The sequence below is a fragment of the Pterocles gutturalis genome, unplaced genomic scaffold, assembly GCF_000699245.1.
Source record: "Pterocles gutturalis isolate BGI_N339 unplaced genomic scaffold, ASM69924v1 scaffold39544, whole genome shotgun sequence".
Taxonomy (NCBI): Eukaryota; Metazoa; Chordata; class Aves; order Pterocliformes; family Pteroclidae; genus Pterocles; species Pterocles gutturalis.
The window spans coordinates 39,596-59,533 of record NW_010132261.1 but is presented as its reverse complement, the minus strand read 5'-3'; the positions used below and the strand labels follow the sequence as shown (position 1 = coordinate 59,533).

General features: G+C 36.9%; 1 protein-coding gene across 1 annotated transcript in view; it reads right to left on the bottom strand.

Annotated features, from left to right (window-relative positions):
- Window positions 1-19,938, bottom strand: part of LOC104467172 (ryanodine receptor 3-like) — a gene marked incomplete at both ends in the record, with an annotated part of 114,588 nt that overhangs the window by 55,626 nt on the left and 39,024 nt on the right. The window contains 10 exon segments of the mRNA XM_010080842.1: window positions 207-370; window positions 2,728-2,868; window positions 4,287-4,377; window positions 6,408-6,628; window positions 7,320-7,489; window positions 10,490-10,610; window positions 11,878-11,983; window positions 12,438-12,618; window positions 15,782-15,917; window positions 18,893-18,996. Coding sequence (XP_010079144.1) covers window positions 207-370; window positions 2,728-2,868; window positions 4,287-4,377; window positions 6,408-6,628; window positions 7,320-7,489; window positions 10,490-10,610; window positions 11,878-11,983; window positions 12,438-12,618; window positions 15,782-15,917; window positions 18,893-18,996 — 1,435 coding nt within the window.

Here is a 19,938-nt window from a genome sequence, read left to right as displayed (position 1 = left end):
TATGTTTTATAGCTGGTAAACAGGATATGTTGCAGTGAAATATTTGGCAGGAGGAAGGAAAAATTCCTACACTACTTCTGAAAGGTAGTAATATCATTAAAAAGTCAGTCAACAGCCAACTCTTCCTATGGAGGAAGAAAAAATATTAACAAGGAATAGTATAAAAATATTTCAGGAAAGCAAATCACTATGATTACAAGACTCACTTTGCTGTGCTGACAGGCTTGGGATCAAAATTTCCTTCTGGATCCACTGAAGTTTGTTTTTCCAAAGTTGACCTAATTCGTGTATCTAAATAATCAGGGGGCAAGGCACCAGCTATAGCACTTAGACAAGGCAAAGCCATTCGAAAGAGCTCTGGATCATACTTCTGCAGGAGAGATAGGAACTGGTTGGAAAATCGAATAGAAAAACATGCAAAATGTTAGTGAAAGCAAGCAGCCATATGCACAAAGATTAGAAGATGCAAACAAACAGTAAAGCACATTTAAAAACTAAGCACAGAGCAAAATTTTTGCTGCATAACATCTATTCTTCTTGATAGCAACTTCATAGACTTCTTAAGACTACTGAAATTAACATAAGAGTATGCTGACACTTGTAAAAGTATACATAGTGCAAAAATGACTCTTTAGTTTTCTTTGGGCTATTAACGCCTACATAGGAAGGGTCAAGTGTTGTTTGCCAACATTTGATAGGAGTACAATCATTTATACTTGTCTTAGTTCTAAAATGACTAATTGCTATCTTAACTGCAGAAGCCATTGTAATTTCTCCCTCTTTTCCCTCATCTATTCCAGTTTAAATCATGCTGGTTAAAGGCAATTGTGTTTTACTGTAGCAAAGTCAGTTCATTATTTTTCCAAAATGTCCTGCTAAGAGTTGAACTGGCACATTTTCTCCTCTAGTCATTTTAGCTCTGGAGAGAACATAGAAGTACTTGATATATAAAACTATAAAGTAGAATTAAATCTGAAGAATCTACCCTTAGTAACTTGCCACAAAACATATTAACGTCAATTGTTACACACTAGATTATAAAAAAAACATGCTACAGGAAGTAGCAGCAGATCACTGTAGGCCAAGGTTCTCCCTTCCAGCTCTCAAACAACATTCTTAGCATGTTTAGGGAAAAAAAAAAAACAACAAAACAAAAACAACAACAAAAAAAACCCACACTTCTCTTTCAGATTCCCCATCTGTAAAATGAGCGTAATGATATAGCTTTAAAAGGCTTTGAGATCTACTGATAAACACTATAATGCAAGAGTTTGATGCCATTAGAATTATTTAATAAATGTTTACTTAGATAGCACAGGCATCTTTTTGATGACACAGGCACCAATCAAGCACTTATAGGAAAAAGATTTTACACTGCAAAAATATTGTCTTGCTTCATTATTAGAAATAGAAAGACTATATGCTTCTATAAATCTGAATGACTGCCTTGTGTCAAGAAAATGCTGAAGAATAATTTTAAGGTCCATTGAAAACACTTACTGATAAAATTATATGTTTATATAACAGCAAGCAGAATGCCTAAAATTTTGAGGCTTTAACTTCCTCTAGTTTTGTTGCAACATTCTTTAGTGTGTATGGCACAAACAAAAGAATTTAGATCACCGGGTAAATTGCTTCCACTAAAAAGCTGGAAGCCATGAAAATACCATACCTGTAAATATCTCACTACAAAACAGAACAATGGAGAACCCTGTAGCCCAACAGATTTACACAACTCTCCTTTCATTGGACTAACAACCATGTACAGAAAAATGAAAACAATATTATGGAGAGCCACCAATGTTGGTGGAAACATATCATATTCATTTATTTGTAAAAAGGTAAGATGCACTAATTGGAAACATTCATTTGTGTTAGGCCCTCCTGACACTCTCTGCACTTGTGACAGCAGTAAGAGAGATAAATGTCACTAAAATCAGACACATATAAGGCTTAAAAAGCCATTTTGGAGTAATGCAGGGACCATGTTCCTTTCCATATTATAAACCAGAATGCCTAGAGAAGCAATCATCTAAATATTTTGATTAGAACTGGAACATAAAATTCAATGAGATGTGATGAAAAATGTAATTATTGTCCCATAGCGAGAACCTGATTTTTGAGCCCAATCAAGTACAAAAAGTATTTACTCAGTAAGATGTTTCTCTTATAAGAAATACAAAAACAAAAAAATCCCAAGATCACACTTCGGAACATGAAAATGGAAAAATGTTTATTTCTAAGAATGTTGCATCATATTTCTTAAGCTGGACAATAACCAGAAAACTAAGAAAATACAAGTGTACGTTTCAAAACCAATAATGTAAACCTACTGTTCATACACCAACAATTTGACAAGCATATACATACATTTCTTAAAATTAATTTAATGTCAGTAAAAAGTATTTTAAAAAGTTTATTAAAGCCAAAATAGGAGAGGAGACAACATTGACTTGTTAGTGCAGCAAGCAATCTGCCTCATTACTAAGTGTACGGCTGTTTGGGTATATCAAGACAAAGATTTTACACTTCATTAGTTTGGAGAGAATCTTTCAAGATTCAGCATTCAGTTCTTTATTAGAAAGTTACTTCATTAGGAGCACTCATTGCCATATCTCCCATATTAGGTGAAAAAAATTGTTAAAACAGGAACTTTCTCTAGTTGGCATGGCAAATTACCATTGCAATACAGTCATCCCATACTGTAATGTGAATTACAGTCATTACCTTATGAGATAAAGAATCAAATATTCCCCAGAAAAGTTTTTCAGTTAAATGTAATTCTTCTTCTGCTGCAATTCCATAGCTTCCCATTCCTGAAGGCAGACAATAATATTTCCAGCACTGCTCATAGTGATTTGTCAGAAGCTAGATTTTCAAGAAAATAAAAATGCATGTAAAACAATGGTATTTAAAAAAATAACATACTGATTAGTGAAGTCTGAATTGCCAGTATCTGTTTAAAGAGTTACATGAGTATTATTATTTATTTCTGTCTCGTAATTTCTAATGTCTCATAAAAATGGTCTTTTTTCCTTCTTTTTCTTTTGGGAGAGCTGTAGAGCCCATGCTGTGAAAGTATAAAGCCTGTATTATCCTCAGCTGCTGCTGTGGGATTCTCAGTGATAATAGTGAGCAGCAAAACTACAAAATTTCAGGATTGTCATAATTTGAGTACAGATTAACTCTGTAAGAACTGAGACAACAAAACAAGTGAAAAGACATCATAGATTCTGGTAAAAAGTTTTACAAATTCAAATTGATTTTACTTCTGTCATTTGTAGTTGCTGGCCTCAATATTATTCGAAACATTGCAAAAGACACCTACAGTAGACCCTTTTAGTTGTGCCTGCTCATCTGTGGAAAAACCTATGGAAAGAACCACTGTACAGACAATCTGTAACATACTAGTTAAAGAGCTGGCCTATATGATTATTGGTGCACTTTGCACATAATTTGAAATTTCTACTGATTTATTCTTTAGAACTAAAAATTCCTATCCTATGGGAAATTCTTCTAGCACCAGACTAGAATCTTGACATTTTAATTTTTCCTGCAATTTTGTTTAGGAAGGGAAAATAATAATTAAAAAAACAAATCAAACACCCCTTCTTCATCACTCTTTTGCTCCAAAATTACTGATGCTCCAGAATACGGCTGTGAATCTGGCAGCTCTGCTTTAGAGTATGACAGGATTCAAATTCTTCCATAAAAAGACCTGCAGGCCCATTTATTTCAATAGGAACAGGAGGCAAGCCTGACAGAGAAAATCTAAAAAAAGTTATTCTATAAATAGGGAATTACAATTGTGAGATGATAAATAAGAAGATGGATAAGGCTTCAGCTAAAGATTGCTCAAAAATACAAGGCGAATTCTGTTCCCTGTATCCTGTTCTCTGTAGACTTCACTCAAAATTTATTCCTGGACTATACATCCTACCAAGAGTTATTATAGTTCATACAGCAGAAGAAGAAATATCAAGGTAATGCTAACATTTGATTTGATATTTTAAAATACTCTTTTGCTGAAGCAGTGAAATAGTCAACAGTTAACTGAACAAAATCACATAATCAACTTACTATATGCTATTTGAATTAGGAAAGATTTTGCAAAACCTTTGATCATATTCAATTTGAAAGACTTTATAAAACAATAACATTTTCAATTCAGAAGTCATTTCACATTGCTTCACCCTGCCCCATTTTGTTTTCAAAAACATGATGATGACAGATTATTGTGAAGTAACTTTTACACTGAATGCATAAACAGAAAGTAAAGCATTTACCTTGAGAGGCATTTTACAGTATTCATTGAGTAGGGGCACATCAAAAACTAGCCTTCTCAACAGCTGCTGTAGCATAGAGGGACGTAAGTGGCTGTAATTTACAAAAAATAGAAGTTCTTAGTAAAATTCATGCAGTCTAGTAAAAATGAAATAAAAATTAATCAGTTTGCATATTGGAATTCATACCACTCATTAAAAGCATTTTGAAAAACCAATGGTAGGTGCTTAAGGAATCTCACTATGCCTCATCTACGTATATGATATAGCACAGAAAGATGTGCTACTTCTGGACTCTCTTATGTATACAGACAACATGTATGATTGTGCCATAGGATAGCAGAGTGAAGGGTGCTGGGTTTTTCTCAGAATACACAGAGGAGACAATCTAAGCACAAGAAAGACAATATTACCCCTACAGAATGGTTTCTGATATGACACTAAAAAGCAACAAAACACTCCTACCAGAAACTGATCTGGGAAATACATTATGATTATTCTTGTAAGAAATAAACCTCAACTGGAAGACTGAATAAATTACCCAACACTGCTTTTCCAGCTTGTCCTGGGTTAAGCTGAGACAGAGTTAACTTTCTTCATAATAGCTAGCAAGAGGCTGTGTTTTGGATTTGTGCTCAGAAGAAAGCTGATAAAAAGTGATGCTTAGGCGGCTGCCAAGGTTTTTCAGCTTCTCTGGCTGTCTGCAGACCGGAGAAGCTGGAAGGGAGCACAGCCCCAGTTACTAGCCCAGGATTTGATCTTGGGTTCAGGACTGAGACCCAAAGTAGCCAATAATCTATTCCATAACATACACGTCATGGCCAGTATATAGGTGAGGACCCTCCGGAAGATCAGCCCCTTTTGGTTCTGATCTCTTTTGCTCCGGGTCATCTCGCTCCAGGTGGTCGCTCTCTCAAGGCCTTCCCCCTCCCCACCTCGTTCAGCTCTCACTCTGGGACGCTTGGACTGTTATCTCTGTTCCGTGAGTGCAGTTTCGAGACTCTCCCTGCTCTGGGATCGTTATCCGGGAACAGGCTGAGCCTTGGTCATTGGGTGGGGGGGCAGTATCACTGTGTATCACTCATTTGTATATCTGTATACAGTATTATTTTCAATATTATTGCAGTTTAGTTATTAAATTGTTCTTATCTGAACCCATGAGTCCTTTTTTCCCTTTACCCCTTCAATTCTCCCCCCTATCCTCAGGTGGGGGGGGGAATTGGGTGAGTGGGTGTGTGGTTTGGCCCCCAGCCAAGGGCAAACCCATCACACATCTATTTAATTTCAGTGATCTACAGACTAAAAATCAATGGAAAAATGCTGATTTTATATCTCCCCCTCAGTCACTATCAATGGAAAAATGCTGATTTTATATCTCCCCCTCAGTCATTATTTTTTCAGGCTGAAGATTCCTGGTCTCCTAAGCTGTTCTAAAGGAGCAAAATTATTTCTTATGTTGATCCCTCTTGTTAAGCTTTTCCAAATCTTTTCCATTTGTACTATATCCTCTTTTTGGCAGGGGTCCAGTGCTAGGCACAAACCGAAAATGCACACTGTACTACTAATTTCACAGTCCACAGCACAGACAAGTAGTACTACAGTTTATGACAAAGATCAAGAATTATGACTCAGTTGGAAAATCTACACTTCAATTCCTGACATAACTCCAGTGCTCAGTTCAGTTTTAAGATCAGTTTTAGGATTTGGAGAATGGAGGGTAGATTTTCTTCTTATTTTTTAAAAAAACTATGGCCAAGGTTCTTCAAATACCAATCAAAAATACAAGCACTTGAACCCCTTAAATCCCCAACACACACTCATGGTCAGACTTGCCGCAACATTTTTGGTAATTACTGGGGTTTTGTTTTTACAAATAACCAGAATTTATCCTGCATCACCATAAAGCTTGTATCAACATGACAGTTTGTACAATGTAGTACCCATAACAGGAAAAATCAAATCTATTTTCTCTCAGGAAAAGAAAGAATCCTATCATACACTCTGGTCATTTATGTCACGCAAGAATAAAATAATCTTAGTTCTACATTATACAGAAAGAAAGAAATTATTGAAATATATACACTGTACAAAAGAAATCAATTTGTACACAGGTATCATACATACTGGCAAATAGCAAGCAGGCATTCTTCAATAGTGTCTCTTTGTGCTTTTGTAAGAGAACGTCCCTTGGATAACCTATATATTGTGTGAAGCATGGAGTCAACCAGAGAGGCGTGATGCTCTGTTCCAGAAAAGAGGGGAGCGCATCTTTTGAGTAATGGAAACACAGCTGAGCAAATGTATCTATTCAGTGCGAGAGCTGCCTCTGTGGTACTTAGAGAAACCTGTATGAAGTAGTAAATGATTGTCAGTATCATATGGAACAAAGGTTACTAAACATGAAGTCTATAAAACATAACAAATACACCTTAAGTCCCCTTAGTGTCTGGGTGCTAACATGATATTCCCAGTAAATACGTGAGGACAAAAGCTATTTTTTTTTTTTAACTTGAGAAAATCTAAGTCATCCACTTATCTCCTATCTCTTGTCCCACTGCACTCTGAACCAATAGGAGCAAAAAAGAATACGCAGTGTCTTTCTTTAAACAGGTTGGCAAAAACCACACAAAGAATTAAGTAGCACTTTTCAGCTCACTTATTTTCTTCATACCTACATGTATATGAACTTTCAGTGTAATTCTTGGAAGCACACATGAAATAAAAGTAATCATTAGGCCTAATACAGTATATCCAATGTACTTACTGCATAATTAATGTAAGCTTGTATTAAAAGGTTTTAAACTGCATTACACTGTTGCTTCATAAGGTGGTACTGAATGCTTATGATTGGACTTAAGCACTGCAAGCTAACAGTAACTGAATTATTACTGGTTGTGTTTATAGTGAGCCTACACTACCCCTTTTTAAAAAAAAAAAAAAAAAAAAAAAAAAAGAAGAAAAAGCTGTTTTGACTTGAAATTCCATTTCTTACACTTTCAGAGCCACTGCACCTAAACTCCATAGCAAAATACTTACTGTATCCAAAGAGGCAGAGGCTCTTAAATCTGGTAAAAATCCAACTTCCAGTAGGTGAAGGAGGAAACTTTGGTCTTTAATACCATAGACACGGTCCAAGAAGAGTACCATGGGTGCTTTATGATCAGGACAGAAATTTGCAGACATGTCTGGCTCGTTTACTGTGCCATCTACACAAACATATAATGCAACTTTAATAGTAGATAACTGATAAAACCAGAAACACCAAGACAACTAAAGACACTATAATTACATTTAATGTGAAAAATCACATGTTCAATTAAAATTACATTCTTGTTCAGTTTTCTTGTATGCTGAAAAAAATACTCAGTTTTTATTATTTCAAAACCCCTATTATTTTGTAATTTATTAATCTTTAAAATGAAAGCTCAAGAATAAATGGTAAAGTTTTCTATGTGTTTCATTACTATTATGGAGAATGTTTATATGGTAAAATTAAATATTACTACAAGTATTAAAATGATATAGTAACTGTGAAGTCAAAGGAGGTTAATAATTTTAATTTTTGTCTCATGCAAACTAGAATGGAAAGCACATGGAATCCAAAGGGAAGATAACAACACAAAAGTTACCTGTGATAAACCGTCTCTGACTGTAAAGGGGAATAGACAATTCTTGTGAAACAGAAAGGACAAAAGAAGGAGGGGAAGGAGGATAAAGTTATTTTGCCTTAGAAGAAAATGACAGACTGGTAGTTTATAACCCATGGAACAAGGAGAAATTAATAGGAAACATGGAGATCATATGCCATAAAAACTTAATCCTCTGATGAGTTTATGCTTTATAGAAAATTTCAGTTTGTATGGTTATCTTGCAAGTTATTTTCTGGAAATAAATCCACTCTGGATAACCACAGTGACCGCTTCTAGGAAAGAATCAACAGTCATGTAACAAGCAAAAACACCATTGTCAGTATACCTCTGCACTCTGAATTCTGATTTTGGTTTTTGAGTTCCAGAGTGAAGAGGGTGAAAACTCAGGAGTTTCCACTGACTTCCCTTTAACAGGTAGTGTTAAGAAGGCTGTTAGTTCCACTGACAAAAACTCAATTTCAACCTCAAGGACAGGTAGGGATCCAGGTACACATGGGCACCTATACAGTTTGATGCAGAGAGAGCAGCAAGCCCATGCCATGACCTAGGTTCAGGTTTTCTATGTGTACACACAGTACACAATGTTTGGGTCTTCACAAAGTAGTCACATTCCCCAGAGGTGAGAACTGAGAATCAGAGTAGTGAGAGAAACAGATAGGTCCTACAACAACACCGCAGCATAGCCTCAACTCCACAGTGCCAATCCTTGAGGTACGGACGTAAGTCTTGGAGAAGGAGCGTATCTACCTGGGAAGGTAGGACCTTATCTCTTAAGAGAACCACTCCTGCACCCTGTGCCAGTATGTCCCACTGCAGATAGGATTCTCCTGTGGTAGACAGGGTCCCTAAGGATATGAAGAAGCAGGCAGTGGAAGTGGGAGATTGCTGTATTAGGCACTAAACTGGGTGGCTTTATGATGTATAAGAGGATTCCACAATAACTTGTCTATACCTTATAGAAGGACCTTGTGGGAGGCAGGCAGAGATCTTGAATCCCAAAGGATGGGTGAGATAGTGGTGTGGAGAAGAGGGATTTAGTTAGATGGATTACAAAAGGGGGAATTATTTTGAGACAAGACGAACAAGCACAGAAATAGCCTGCACCTTAAAGAAATCAGGCTTCTAGAATTGAACATCAGAGGTCAGATTGGAACATTATACCTAGAAATTGGGGAAAAGACTAGGTACAGAGGAGCACCTTCTTCAGATCAGGACAATCCCAAAGTGAATATGTCTGGATTTTATTTCCTTTGAAAAGGCCAGGGAAGAAATAAACACCACAGTTCCGAGAAACAGGAAAGGCAATTAAAATGCAATGTGCACGTGCAACATTTTAATGAAGCAAGGACAAACAGGACTCTATACTGAGTCACCAGTGTCCTGGAGAAGGAAGCAAGTTTACTTGCCTAAAAGTCTGTATACAACACTAAATCCTTCCATATGATTAAATCATTAACAAAACTGAGTGGGCAAAGTAGAGACAGCTGCACTTCAGTGCTGACAACTCTAAGCTAATGGATCTGCAGAAAAATAAGACATGCCCACATGATGCTGAGCTTGGAACTGACATTACAAAGAGGTCCTGAGGTCATCACTGAAATTCTGTGAAACCATCAGCTCAATGTGTAGCAGTGAACAAATAAGTCAACAAGATATTGGGCACCATCAGAAAGGGGTATTCAGAATATGAGAGAGGGCATCATTTTGTTGCTATATAAACTAGAAAATTAATACATAAACTATTGTGTGCCACCTTATCAATACAACCTGTTCACGTCTTGTGTAGGTTGCACAGCTGCTGCCATATCTCAGGACTGCAGAACAGAGATAGTGAAGGTACACAGAAGGGCAAGTAAAATTATTCAGGCAATGGAGTAGTTATCTCTGATGAGAGACTAAGAAAAGTTGAGATTCTTTAATTTGGCAAAATGAGGACTTTGAAAGGATATAACTGAGATTTAGAAAATGATTAATATAGCTGACAAGGTGAATGAAGAACTGCTATAAACCAAACCCCAAAACACTACAACCCAAGGGCGTTAATTAAAATTGGTAGAGCATAAGTTTAAAAAAAGAGATATGCTTAATGTAGCAAACAGTGAAGTTCTGGAATTTACTGCCACAAGAGTTTGTGGCATTATTCCAAAGGTATTAGAAACATTCTTGGACATCAGGTCCAGAAACACAAAACAGATATTAATGGGCAGGGAAATACATTCCAATCTTTCTAAACAAATGACTGGATGATATGGAAGTACAAAGGGACTGAGACCAAGCTTACACATTTTACTTAAAGAGATACCACCATCTCTACAGGCACGGCTAAAGACAAAATACTGGGATGGACAGCCCATTAGTATGATCTGTAAAGTATTGCTTACGTTCTTACACTCTCTGCACCACAGGAGTAAGTATCTGTTCTACTGGAGCAGCTCTAATTGATATTCTCTGCTTGTACTCAACTCTAAGAAACTGCTCTATTTTACACCTGAAGACTTATACGCCAGAGGATGTTTATAAAAAGATGAGCTTCTATAATAAAAGTATTGAAGTTACCTTTGTTAACTGTTGACAGCTTTAATGGTATACTTATAATCCCAACCAAATCTTCAGTTGGCACTAGCGATCGAAGGATTGACCTGATTCGAATAGCTTCCCCTTTTCCACTTTGAATAAGCTGTTAGAAAAAGTTTATCCATTAAGAAATTTAGTATTGAAGGATATAAGAAAAAATTTCCTCAAAATAATGATACTAACGTGATTTTTTTCAAAAACTGTAAAAAATACGCAGAAATTCAGTTTATCCCACCATGCTAATGGAGTTGCTGTTTTTCATCTGATCCTACTTTTGAAACTGTCTCAATTTTGTTGTCAATTTCACAATCTTATAAATTCCCAATTTTTTAACACCCCCCCCCCCCCCCACATGGATAAAATTCCTAAACCAATCAGACAAAGTGATGAAACTGTAAATTCCTGAAAGACTCATGTTACTTACAGACCCTACAGTGCCAGGTTTTGAGCTTGTCTCTTTATCCTCTCTGAACAGATGCAAACCTGTCTGATGTATTTATGCATTTTTTCTATTATTTCTGTGCAGTAAAAATTTCAAAAGGCATTAACAAAGTGACCAAGTTCTTTCAACTTCTATCAGAAACTAGGTATTTACAACCTGGGTCTCTGAAAACCTCTCCCAGTATTTTTTTTTAACAAGAAATTACTATCTCTGGCAACCGAAAGCTACATACAGTGCTACAGTGTCCTGGGTTAAGCTGGGACAGAGTTAACTCTCTTCATAATAGCTAGCAAGAGGCTGTTAATAGCTTTGGTAATAGTAAGTAGGGAGGCTACAAGCCAAATTTCTTGCTTCTTGTTGTAGTGAGATACATATTGCATTTTCAGCTGGATTTATGCTACTAAAGAATTTTAAATACTGACAAGCAAAAGTCAGTCTAACCAAATCCAATTCTTGCATGTTGCTGTTACAGGCATTACAGTGAAATCAGTTCTTTTACATATTTTTCCATGTATTCATGTGGTGTAGATACCACATTTCATCAGTGCACACAAAAGCAGCTCTGTATCACATTCTTATGAAAATGATTTTTATGGCTTTCTAGAGAACAGCAAAGGGACAGTTTTACTGGTCAGAAATTTCATTGACAGTATAAAAGTGCAACACCTAGCGGTTCATCTTTGCTTTGATTCCATAGTCATATAAAAATTCTCAAAATTTTAGACAAATAAAAAAGCATAAGGAATCAAGAGACTATGATTCGCTATTAACAGCTTGCAGGGAACACATCTGTCTAGATACAGTGAGAAATGCAATAAAGTCCACCTTCTGAAGGGAAGAAGCCTTTGAATGGAGAACAGTTTAGCTGGACATGTACAGTTCTGTTTACAAATCTACACTTTCTGAGCAAGTGACAAAATGAACTTACATGCAGTTCTGGGGCACAGCGTCCAAGTAAATCTATGAGAGCTGAGTAAAATGACATGATTGCATTGCCCATGTGCACAATCTCCTCCTCCTCATCATCACCATCACTAAAAGGTAAACAATACCAGTGAGCACTTTTGCTAGTGTAAGTTTATAGCTTCTCTCTGGAGCTAGATCTATGACCCAGAAACAATTAATCAAATATACTAATTTCCTCTGGCTCCAGATTACAGGGGTTTTATCCCTAGAGTAAGCATGCAATTGATCAGTAATAACTAACCTCACATGAGCCTTCTATTTTCCTCTTTCACTTTACCTTAGCTTCATTGCACATCTGCCTGCTTCTTTGCTTTGTCTATCAGGCTTCTTCTCTTCTGTACCTCTTATTCCACTTTTTTCTAGCTCATGCTTCCATATGACAACTGCTTGTGGGTGCAAATCTCTAACATTCTACGCTTGTATAATGCTTTACACAACAGGGCCCATTAGCCACACATTGCAAGCATAATTAAATCAGCTATTAAATTAACATTTGCCAAACAAGCATTCACATTAACTTACCCTTCTCTTTTATATGCCTGGGAGGGAAGGTCACGAGCAGGATTCTCTGAGATCCTGATAGCTTCCTGCATAGCTGCCAGCAAACCATTTCCTCCTTCTCCCCTAAGGTCTGGTCCAAAGCACTCTGGCCGTCGAATAAGGAGCTTAACAACAACACTTGCATTTTCCTCAACACTTTCACCTGAGGACCAGAAAGCACTATACATACTTTCTATTCTTAAGTCAGAAGACAACCATATTTTCCCCCAAAGATTACAAAATATGAAACAAATCCTCATCCTTATTTTTGAAAACAAAAATGTACCAAGTTGGCAGCATTGTATGTGCTTTATCAAAAAATATACTGACATTTGAAAGTGACAGTGTAGACTTGCCTTGCGAAAGCTTTACTACACTTAATCTAGAAAGGTTTGCTTTAGAAAGTTATTTTGCTTTTTATGGTAAAGACTACTCTCTTTCGTATGAAGGCTAATAGTCCCGAGAAGCAAGAAGTCTGCTACTGGGGTGTCATGCAGGAAGGAAATTGTGACTCCAGACAACCACCCCAGCCTCTTGCTCTCTCACCTCTCCTGCAGAACAGGAAGAAAATAGAAGGAAGGTGTGACAACTCATGGATCTACTGGATGCGTGTCTAACAGAGAAAGCAAAAGCTATGCATGCAAGCAAAGCAACAAGACAAATTAATTCACTGCTTCCCAGGCAGATGTTTACACAGTTCCTAGAAAGCAGGGTGTCAGTATGCATAATGGTTGTTTGGGAAGACAAGTGCCATAACCATGAACATCAGCTTTTATTGCTGAGCACTATGTTATGATATGGAATATCCCATTGGCCAGCCTGGGTCAGCTGTCCCAGCTGTGTCCCCTTCCCAACCTCTTGGACACCCCAAACTTACTCCCTGGGGCCAGGGAAGGAGGAGAAGGGGCAGAGTGGGGAAAAAAATGTGAAAGCCTTCATGTTGCACAAGGTTAAATATACCTAGCATAAAATCTCCTGATTATTTCTACTGCATGTTTAAACACTTGTTAAGTCTTCTGCTTGCTATTTAAAGGCTGAAATTGAATTTTTTGTCTTTTTTCTATATAAAAATCACATTAAAATCAGTTTTAAAGGTCACTGCTTGCCTGAAACAACCCCATTTATAACAGCTTTGTGTGGAAAAATGTATATATATTTGAAAATGGAAAAGAGTGGGTTTAACTGTTGTATAAATTCAGTACAGCCAGACAAGTTGTGACCTAGATGCTTGCTGAATAAAAGTCATTAGGAAAAGGGACCTTCATACAAATGAACTCTTTGTATGTAACTAACTGCTTCATGGACTGCAGTTAGGGGGACGTGGAAGTATGATAGTAATAATAATTGGGTCAAAAACTCTGCTTATGGTTAAACACAACTGTTTAGAAACCCACAGTGGCTACCTTATAAGACTACTGTTAATCTGTAGGAAGATATGGAAATTAATCGGGCACACAGGAAGAATGCAAATTACCAGAGAAGAAAACACAAGTCGCTGAACTTGTGATGTCAGTAGCTTGGATCACCAGTATCTATATTTTACATGCAAGCTACAATACTAAACTAGTACAGAAATGCAAGTAGCAAGTTTATATTAAACTGAATTTTGCAGCTCTAGCAGCCACCAAAAAGTAAGATTAGAAACTGTGGTTTAGCTGAGAGCAGCAGTGGTGCTACCAGGAAGTCAGAGTCAATCGAAAGCAATGGTAGGTGAGATAACTGAGACTGACTGGCTCTAGAATCATAGAAGGGTTTGGGTTGGAAGAGACCTTAGAGATCATTGAGTTCCAATCCCCGTGCCATGGGCAGGGACACCTCCCACTAGCCCAGGTTGCTCAAAGCCTCATCCAGCCTGGCCTTGAACCCCTCCAGGGATGGGGCATCCACAGCTTCTCTGGGCAACCTGTTCCAGTGTCTCACCACCCTCACAGTAAGGAGCAGCTAAACACTTTAAACATGTCAAACTTGTGTCTTTCCCACTTAGAAGACCAGTACAATCTTGATCTGGAATACGGGAGGAGACGAAACAGCCTCAAGTTGCACCAGGGGAGGTTTAGATTGCATATCAGGAAAAATTTCTTCACTGAAAGGGTTGTCAAGCATTGGAACAGGCTGCTGAGGGAAGTGGTCAATTCAGAAAAAAAAAAACAAACAGCTGAAACACTTGAAACTAAAACTTAATTCTACTGAGTAGCAGTCCATCCAGCAAAGTTTACTCTTTATACTAAATAAACTATTGCAAGTAAGATCAAAGTTATCTTCATTTAGTTATACAGAGTACTATTAATGTTTATTTATAAAATCAACAATGAAAAACACACACTTTATTAACTCAATGACCACTTTGTTCTACATTTCTTATATCATAGCAGTTTGTCAGGTTAGTTTAGCAGCTTGCTCAATAGCTACAGGCTTATCAACCAATGAACATACTTCAGATACGTTTACTGAACTGAACAGTAAATATGTTTATTTTTTCTGTTTCAGGTATTATTTGCTAATTTCAGATCAATACTATGTGAATAAAACTACCAAAATCTAAACATGTGACTGTTTAAAATTATTTCCCTCTGTCTGCAGCTGTCCTTTAAAACACTTTCCATATTGGCAGACCAGATAGGTGGTGAGCAGACAAATCTTTTGATCTCATCTAATCTCTAATCTAAATTTCTAGCTTGATTTAAAAAATACACATGAACTGGAAGATACTTCTTGATTAGTGGCATTCCAACAATCTAAATTTTATTTTATCATACTTGTTTCATAAATTTCAAAAGGAGATTGCCCATAGAAGCAAGCATAAGATAGTTATCAAAGCAGAAGATTTTTTTTCTAAGACATCAGATTTAAGGTACACAGTCTAGGTACTTTAAAAACACTGATCCCTCAGAACTGTGTAAACATGTGACCTATCGGAAATTTGCTTTTTGTAATGCAAAATGGTTTAATTACAAGCCTCTAAATCTCACAGTAGTATAGTGGCCAAGAAAGGTCCAAAATCAGTGCTCACTGGTCATGTTTATAACCAGCATATGTGATATGTATGAATACTGGAGTTTACTTTCTGAAAGAATTCCTAACACAATTTGCTGCCATAACAGTTTACTCTATTAAACTATGAAAGTTGAAAAACAGTAAGGAAAAAATGCAACTAACTATGAAGATTCAAAAAATCACAATAAACAGCATATACCAATAATTTTGTATTTGTAATGAGAACAGCACGCATTAACCTCTCTTCATCGTTTTAACATGTTTCTATGGTTAGAAAAATAATTTTAAGGAAAACTTTTGGTGGAATGCGGATGCCAAGAAATTACACTTACTGTTAACAAAAACTGCAAATCTTAAGAACGACAGGTAACGTTCACCCTCTATTGGATTCCATCCAATGTCTGGATATCCTTTGGCCAGCAGTACTGGACAACTCTGCAGGCCACAACCCGCCAAGTAGGTAACAACCTACAACACAAAAGCAATCATTTATTCTTGTGTTTAGGAATAAATTTCTAAAACTAAGTATGAAACAGAATGAAAATAATATTTTTTTAATAACAAGATTTTTATATACCAGGTGTTTCACCTGAGAAACTACCATAGCTCATTATTGCATCAGTCTTTGTTTCTAGTTGTTTTTTTCAATTATGATGAAAAAGTCAAGCAAGCATACTTTATTTCTGAAGTTACCTAATTACACAATGACACAACAATACAACAACATGAACAAATATGGAATGTGAAAAGTAGAATAAAATATTGTGGAATTCAGATTTCTTTCGCAGTACATAAACAACAATTAAAATGCTATTTAACAACTTTAAAAATCACATCAATAACTATGTATGGCTAATTTGATACAATAGCAAAATAAATATTTAATCAAAAGTTTATTTATTGCAATTCCAATTTTAACAGATATGCAAACAATTGCATTTTTGAGAAGACTGATAAATATCAGTGAACAGTTTTAAGAGTATGGATAACCAGAAAGATTAAAATTTTTGGTAATATATAAATTCTTAACACAGCATCTCTTTGCAAGAGGAACATCTCTAGCTAGGAGAAATCTTTGAGAAATGATGACACATTTAATCACAGTAAACTGAATTTCTGAAACATATACAGAATGATTTCTCAATCATTTAAAAGGAAATTTGCAGATAACTGCACAAATGTGATTTTTTGTTTTAATTTAAAATGCACAAAGGACAACATACGAACATGATTATAGTACTTAAATATATTTTGAAATAGGTAGCGAACATCAAGAACCTTTAATGAACCTGGAAAAGAGATGCAAATGATCATTCCTTACAGTGGAAGGCAGTCAAAAATAGGTGGCAAATGGGAGATAGGCTTTTCTGTTTGGAAAAAGGAGATTTGTTATTCTGCTTAAGCACCCTATAGCAATTCCACCATCCATTAAATCATATTTAGTCATTATCTAATGCCCTAAGAGAGAAACTAGTTATGAACGCAGGAAGAACAACTATAGTTCTGCTGATTACCTCCAAAGTCTCCAACAGAGGAAAAACAGGCTGATGGGAAAAATTTGCTTATTATAGTATGCAGTAAGGAAGGTACTCAGTGCACTCAGTGGAAAAAGTACGCAATCCTAACAGGACTTGACAGTTTTCTAGTATTCATTCAGAAAATATGAGTGAATACACAGTCACAGGAGTCTAGAGATGCAGCTCATACAGAGTATAAGAAAACCAGTAGAATAAATATCTTCTCTTTTTTTCTGATTTTATAATACTACCACCAAACCCCATAATTTTATTCTATTCAGTTTACTACAGTATGTCATCAGGCCATGGGATATTTTTCTTGTGCAATCCTCTGCCTTCCACACATTCACACATTTCCAGTAAAAGGGATCAAATATGAAATGGCAAAAGTTCAAAAGTTAAGGTGTCTGCATGTAATTTATTTCCTTTGAACAAAGGCTTTATGGTAGAAGCATCAGTCACAGAGAAACGCTGCATCATCATCTGAGTAGGGTATGCATGCCACATTGAAATTATAGCTATACAGTTTTTTCTTCTTGTTATTCAGCATATAGATTTATTTACTGAATAACATCTACATACTGCACTAGATAAAGTTATTGACTCCACAAAGTTATTACAGTACAGCCAATACATAACAATTATTACAGCTAAAATGACTGATGAATTTGGGAAACTCAGTCTGAGATACATACAGCCTGATTTTTCACCATAAAATACTGTGTATTGTGCTGTTGATATCTGCTACTGTTTGAACATTGAGCACTTGCACGGTACCAACTATTCCAAGGTAAGCAATCAGTAAATGAGAAACATGCAGTTAATGGTCTACAGTGAAATTCAGTTTAAATGACTTGCCTTATGATACTTTACAGGAAAACAAGAGACAGTCACTAGTGGTGTATCCCAAGGGTCCATACTGGGGTCAATACTCTTTAATATCTTTATTAATGACAGGACAGAGGGCACTCTCAACAATTTTACATTTGATACAAAACTGATAATTCTTCTCAATGTTACCTTTATCTAGTTAGTGTATTCCTGTGCTCTCTCACACCCTTTCCATTCATATTCTTGTCTGTCTTCTCCTAGCTATCCCCATGATAAGTTCATTTATTTCCATTACTTTTCCTCTCCTACAGCATACGCTGATCGAAAATGCTCCCACAATGGTTCTACTGTCATCACAGGATTCTCCCATACTGCACAGAGGCTCTTCCTGCGCTAAGCTATTGTTTAGGTGCTTAACTGTTCTCTTACTTTCCCTGCTTTCCTCATGTTCTGACTGCACCCGTCTTCTATCTCTTAATCTGATTTCCTTCCTGGATATACAAAGAAATTTCATGCCATTTTTTAACATTTTTTTACCCATCATTTCTAATTCATCCTGCCTCTCCTCATGTTTCCCTTTATTTCTATCAGTTGCCAATGACCTGAGTCCTGGATGCAGTTTCCTACTGCAACTATCCTTAAACTACCTGTTCCAACTTCCCTTCTTCAGATACCTGCCCTTTCATTCTCTTAGCTCTTACCTCCATCCCATTAATCTCTATGATTTATTTAAGCAAAAAGACCTGCTTCCTTTTTTCTTCACATTCTCCTCTTAATTCTCAAATTTGCTCCTCCCCAAACAATGTTTCTTGACAGGCTTTTCTCCTGTTTCACATCTTTTTTCTTGTCATCCCTTCTATCCAGTAACAATAGTGAAACGATACAGAAGATAGAAATAAATCTCTTTTGCTGTGATTCCCACTGAGCATAAAGCAAAATCAGGGAAAATACTGCTCATCCTTGAGACAGCACATACCTATAACAAGTATTTCTGAGATCATATCCAAAAATTACTATGATCAAACTTGTCCTTTTCCCTTCTAGCACAAGTACACTATTTAATAAATGGGTAAATAGGTCAAAGTGATAACTTACCTTATCGAGATCTGGCTCCTCCAATGCTAGTGCAAGCTCATTGTTGTCCATTACAGAGGCTGCTGCAACATCTAGTGGTGTCGAACCTCTCATCGAAGGAAATGCTGCAGAAGAAAGTCAATATACCATAACTAAATTCAGTTTGCAGTAATCACAGTAATTCAGCAGAGGGCAGCAATCACACTGGAATCTATAACATTAGTATATTTTATGGCTGTTCTTCAATCAAGAACATGGTTAACTGTTTTGAAAAATGTTAAAATAAAAGCTGAATTTTTTTTTTTCTGACTTGACATCCGTATCTCTAAACATACTAGCCACGCTAGTTTGAAGTGCAGATGAAGAAATCAGTATTAACAACACAGCAAATCATAGGAATATTATAAAAGAATCACAGAATGGTTTGGGTTGGAAGGGACCTTATAAATTGTAGAGTTCCAACCCCCCTGATGGCAGGGACATCTCCCACTAGCCCAGGTTGCTCTATGCCTCATCCAGCCTGGCCTTGAACACCTCCAGGGATGGGGCAGCCACAACTTCCCTGGGCAACCTGTTCCAGTGCCTCACCACCCTCACAGGAAAAAGTTTCTTCCTAATGTCTGATCTATATCTACCCTCTTTCAGCTTATACCCATTACCCCTTGTCCTGTCACTACACTCCCTGATAAAGAGTGCCTCCCCATCTCTCCTGTAGCCCCCTTTCAGCACTGGAAGCTGCTACAAGGTCTCCCCAGAGCCTTCTCTTCTCCAGGCTGAACAACCCCAACTCTCTCAGCCTGTCCTCATATGGCAGTTGCTCCAGCCCTCTGACCATCTTCGTGGCCCTCCTCTGGACTCGCTCCAACAGGTCCATGTCTTTCTTATGTTGGGCTCCCCAGAGCTGGATGCAGTACTCCAGGTGGGGTCTCACAAGAGCAGAGTAGAGGGAAAAAATCACCTCCCTCAACCTGCTGGTCACACTTCTTTTGATGCAGCCCGGAATACGGATGGCTTTCTGGGCTGCAAGCGCACATTGACAGGTCATGTTAAGACTCTCATCTCATACC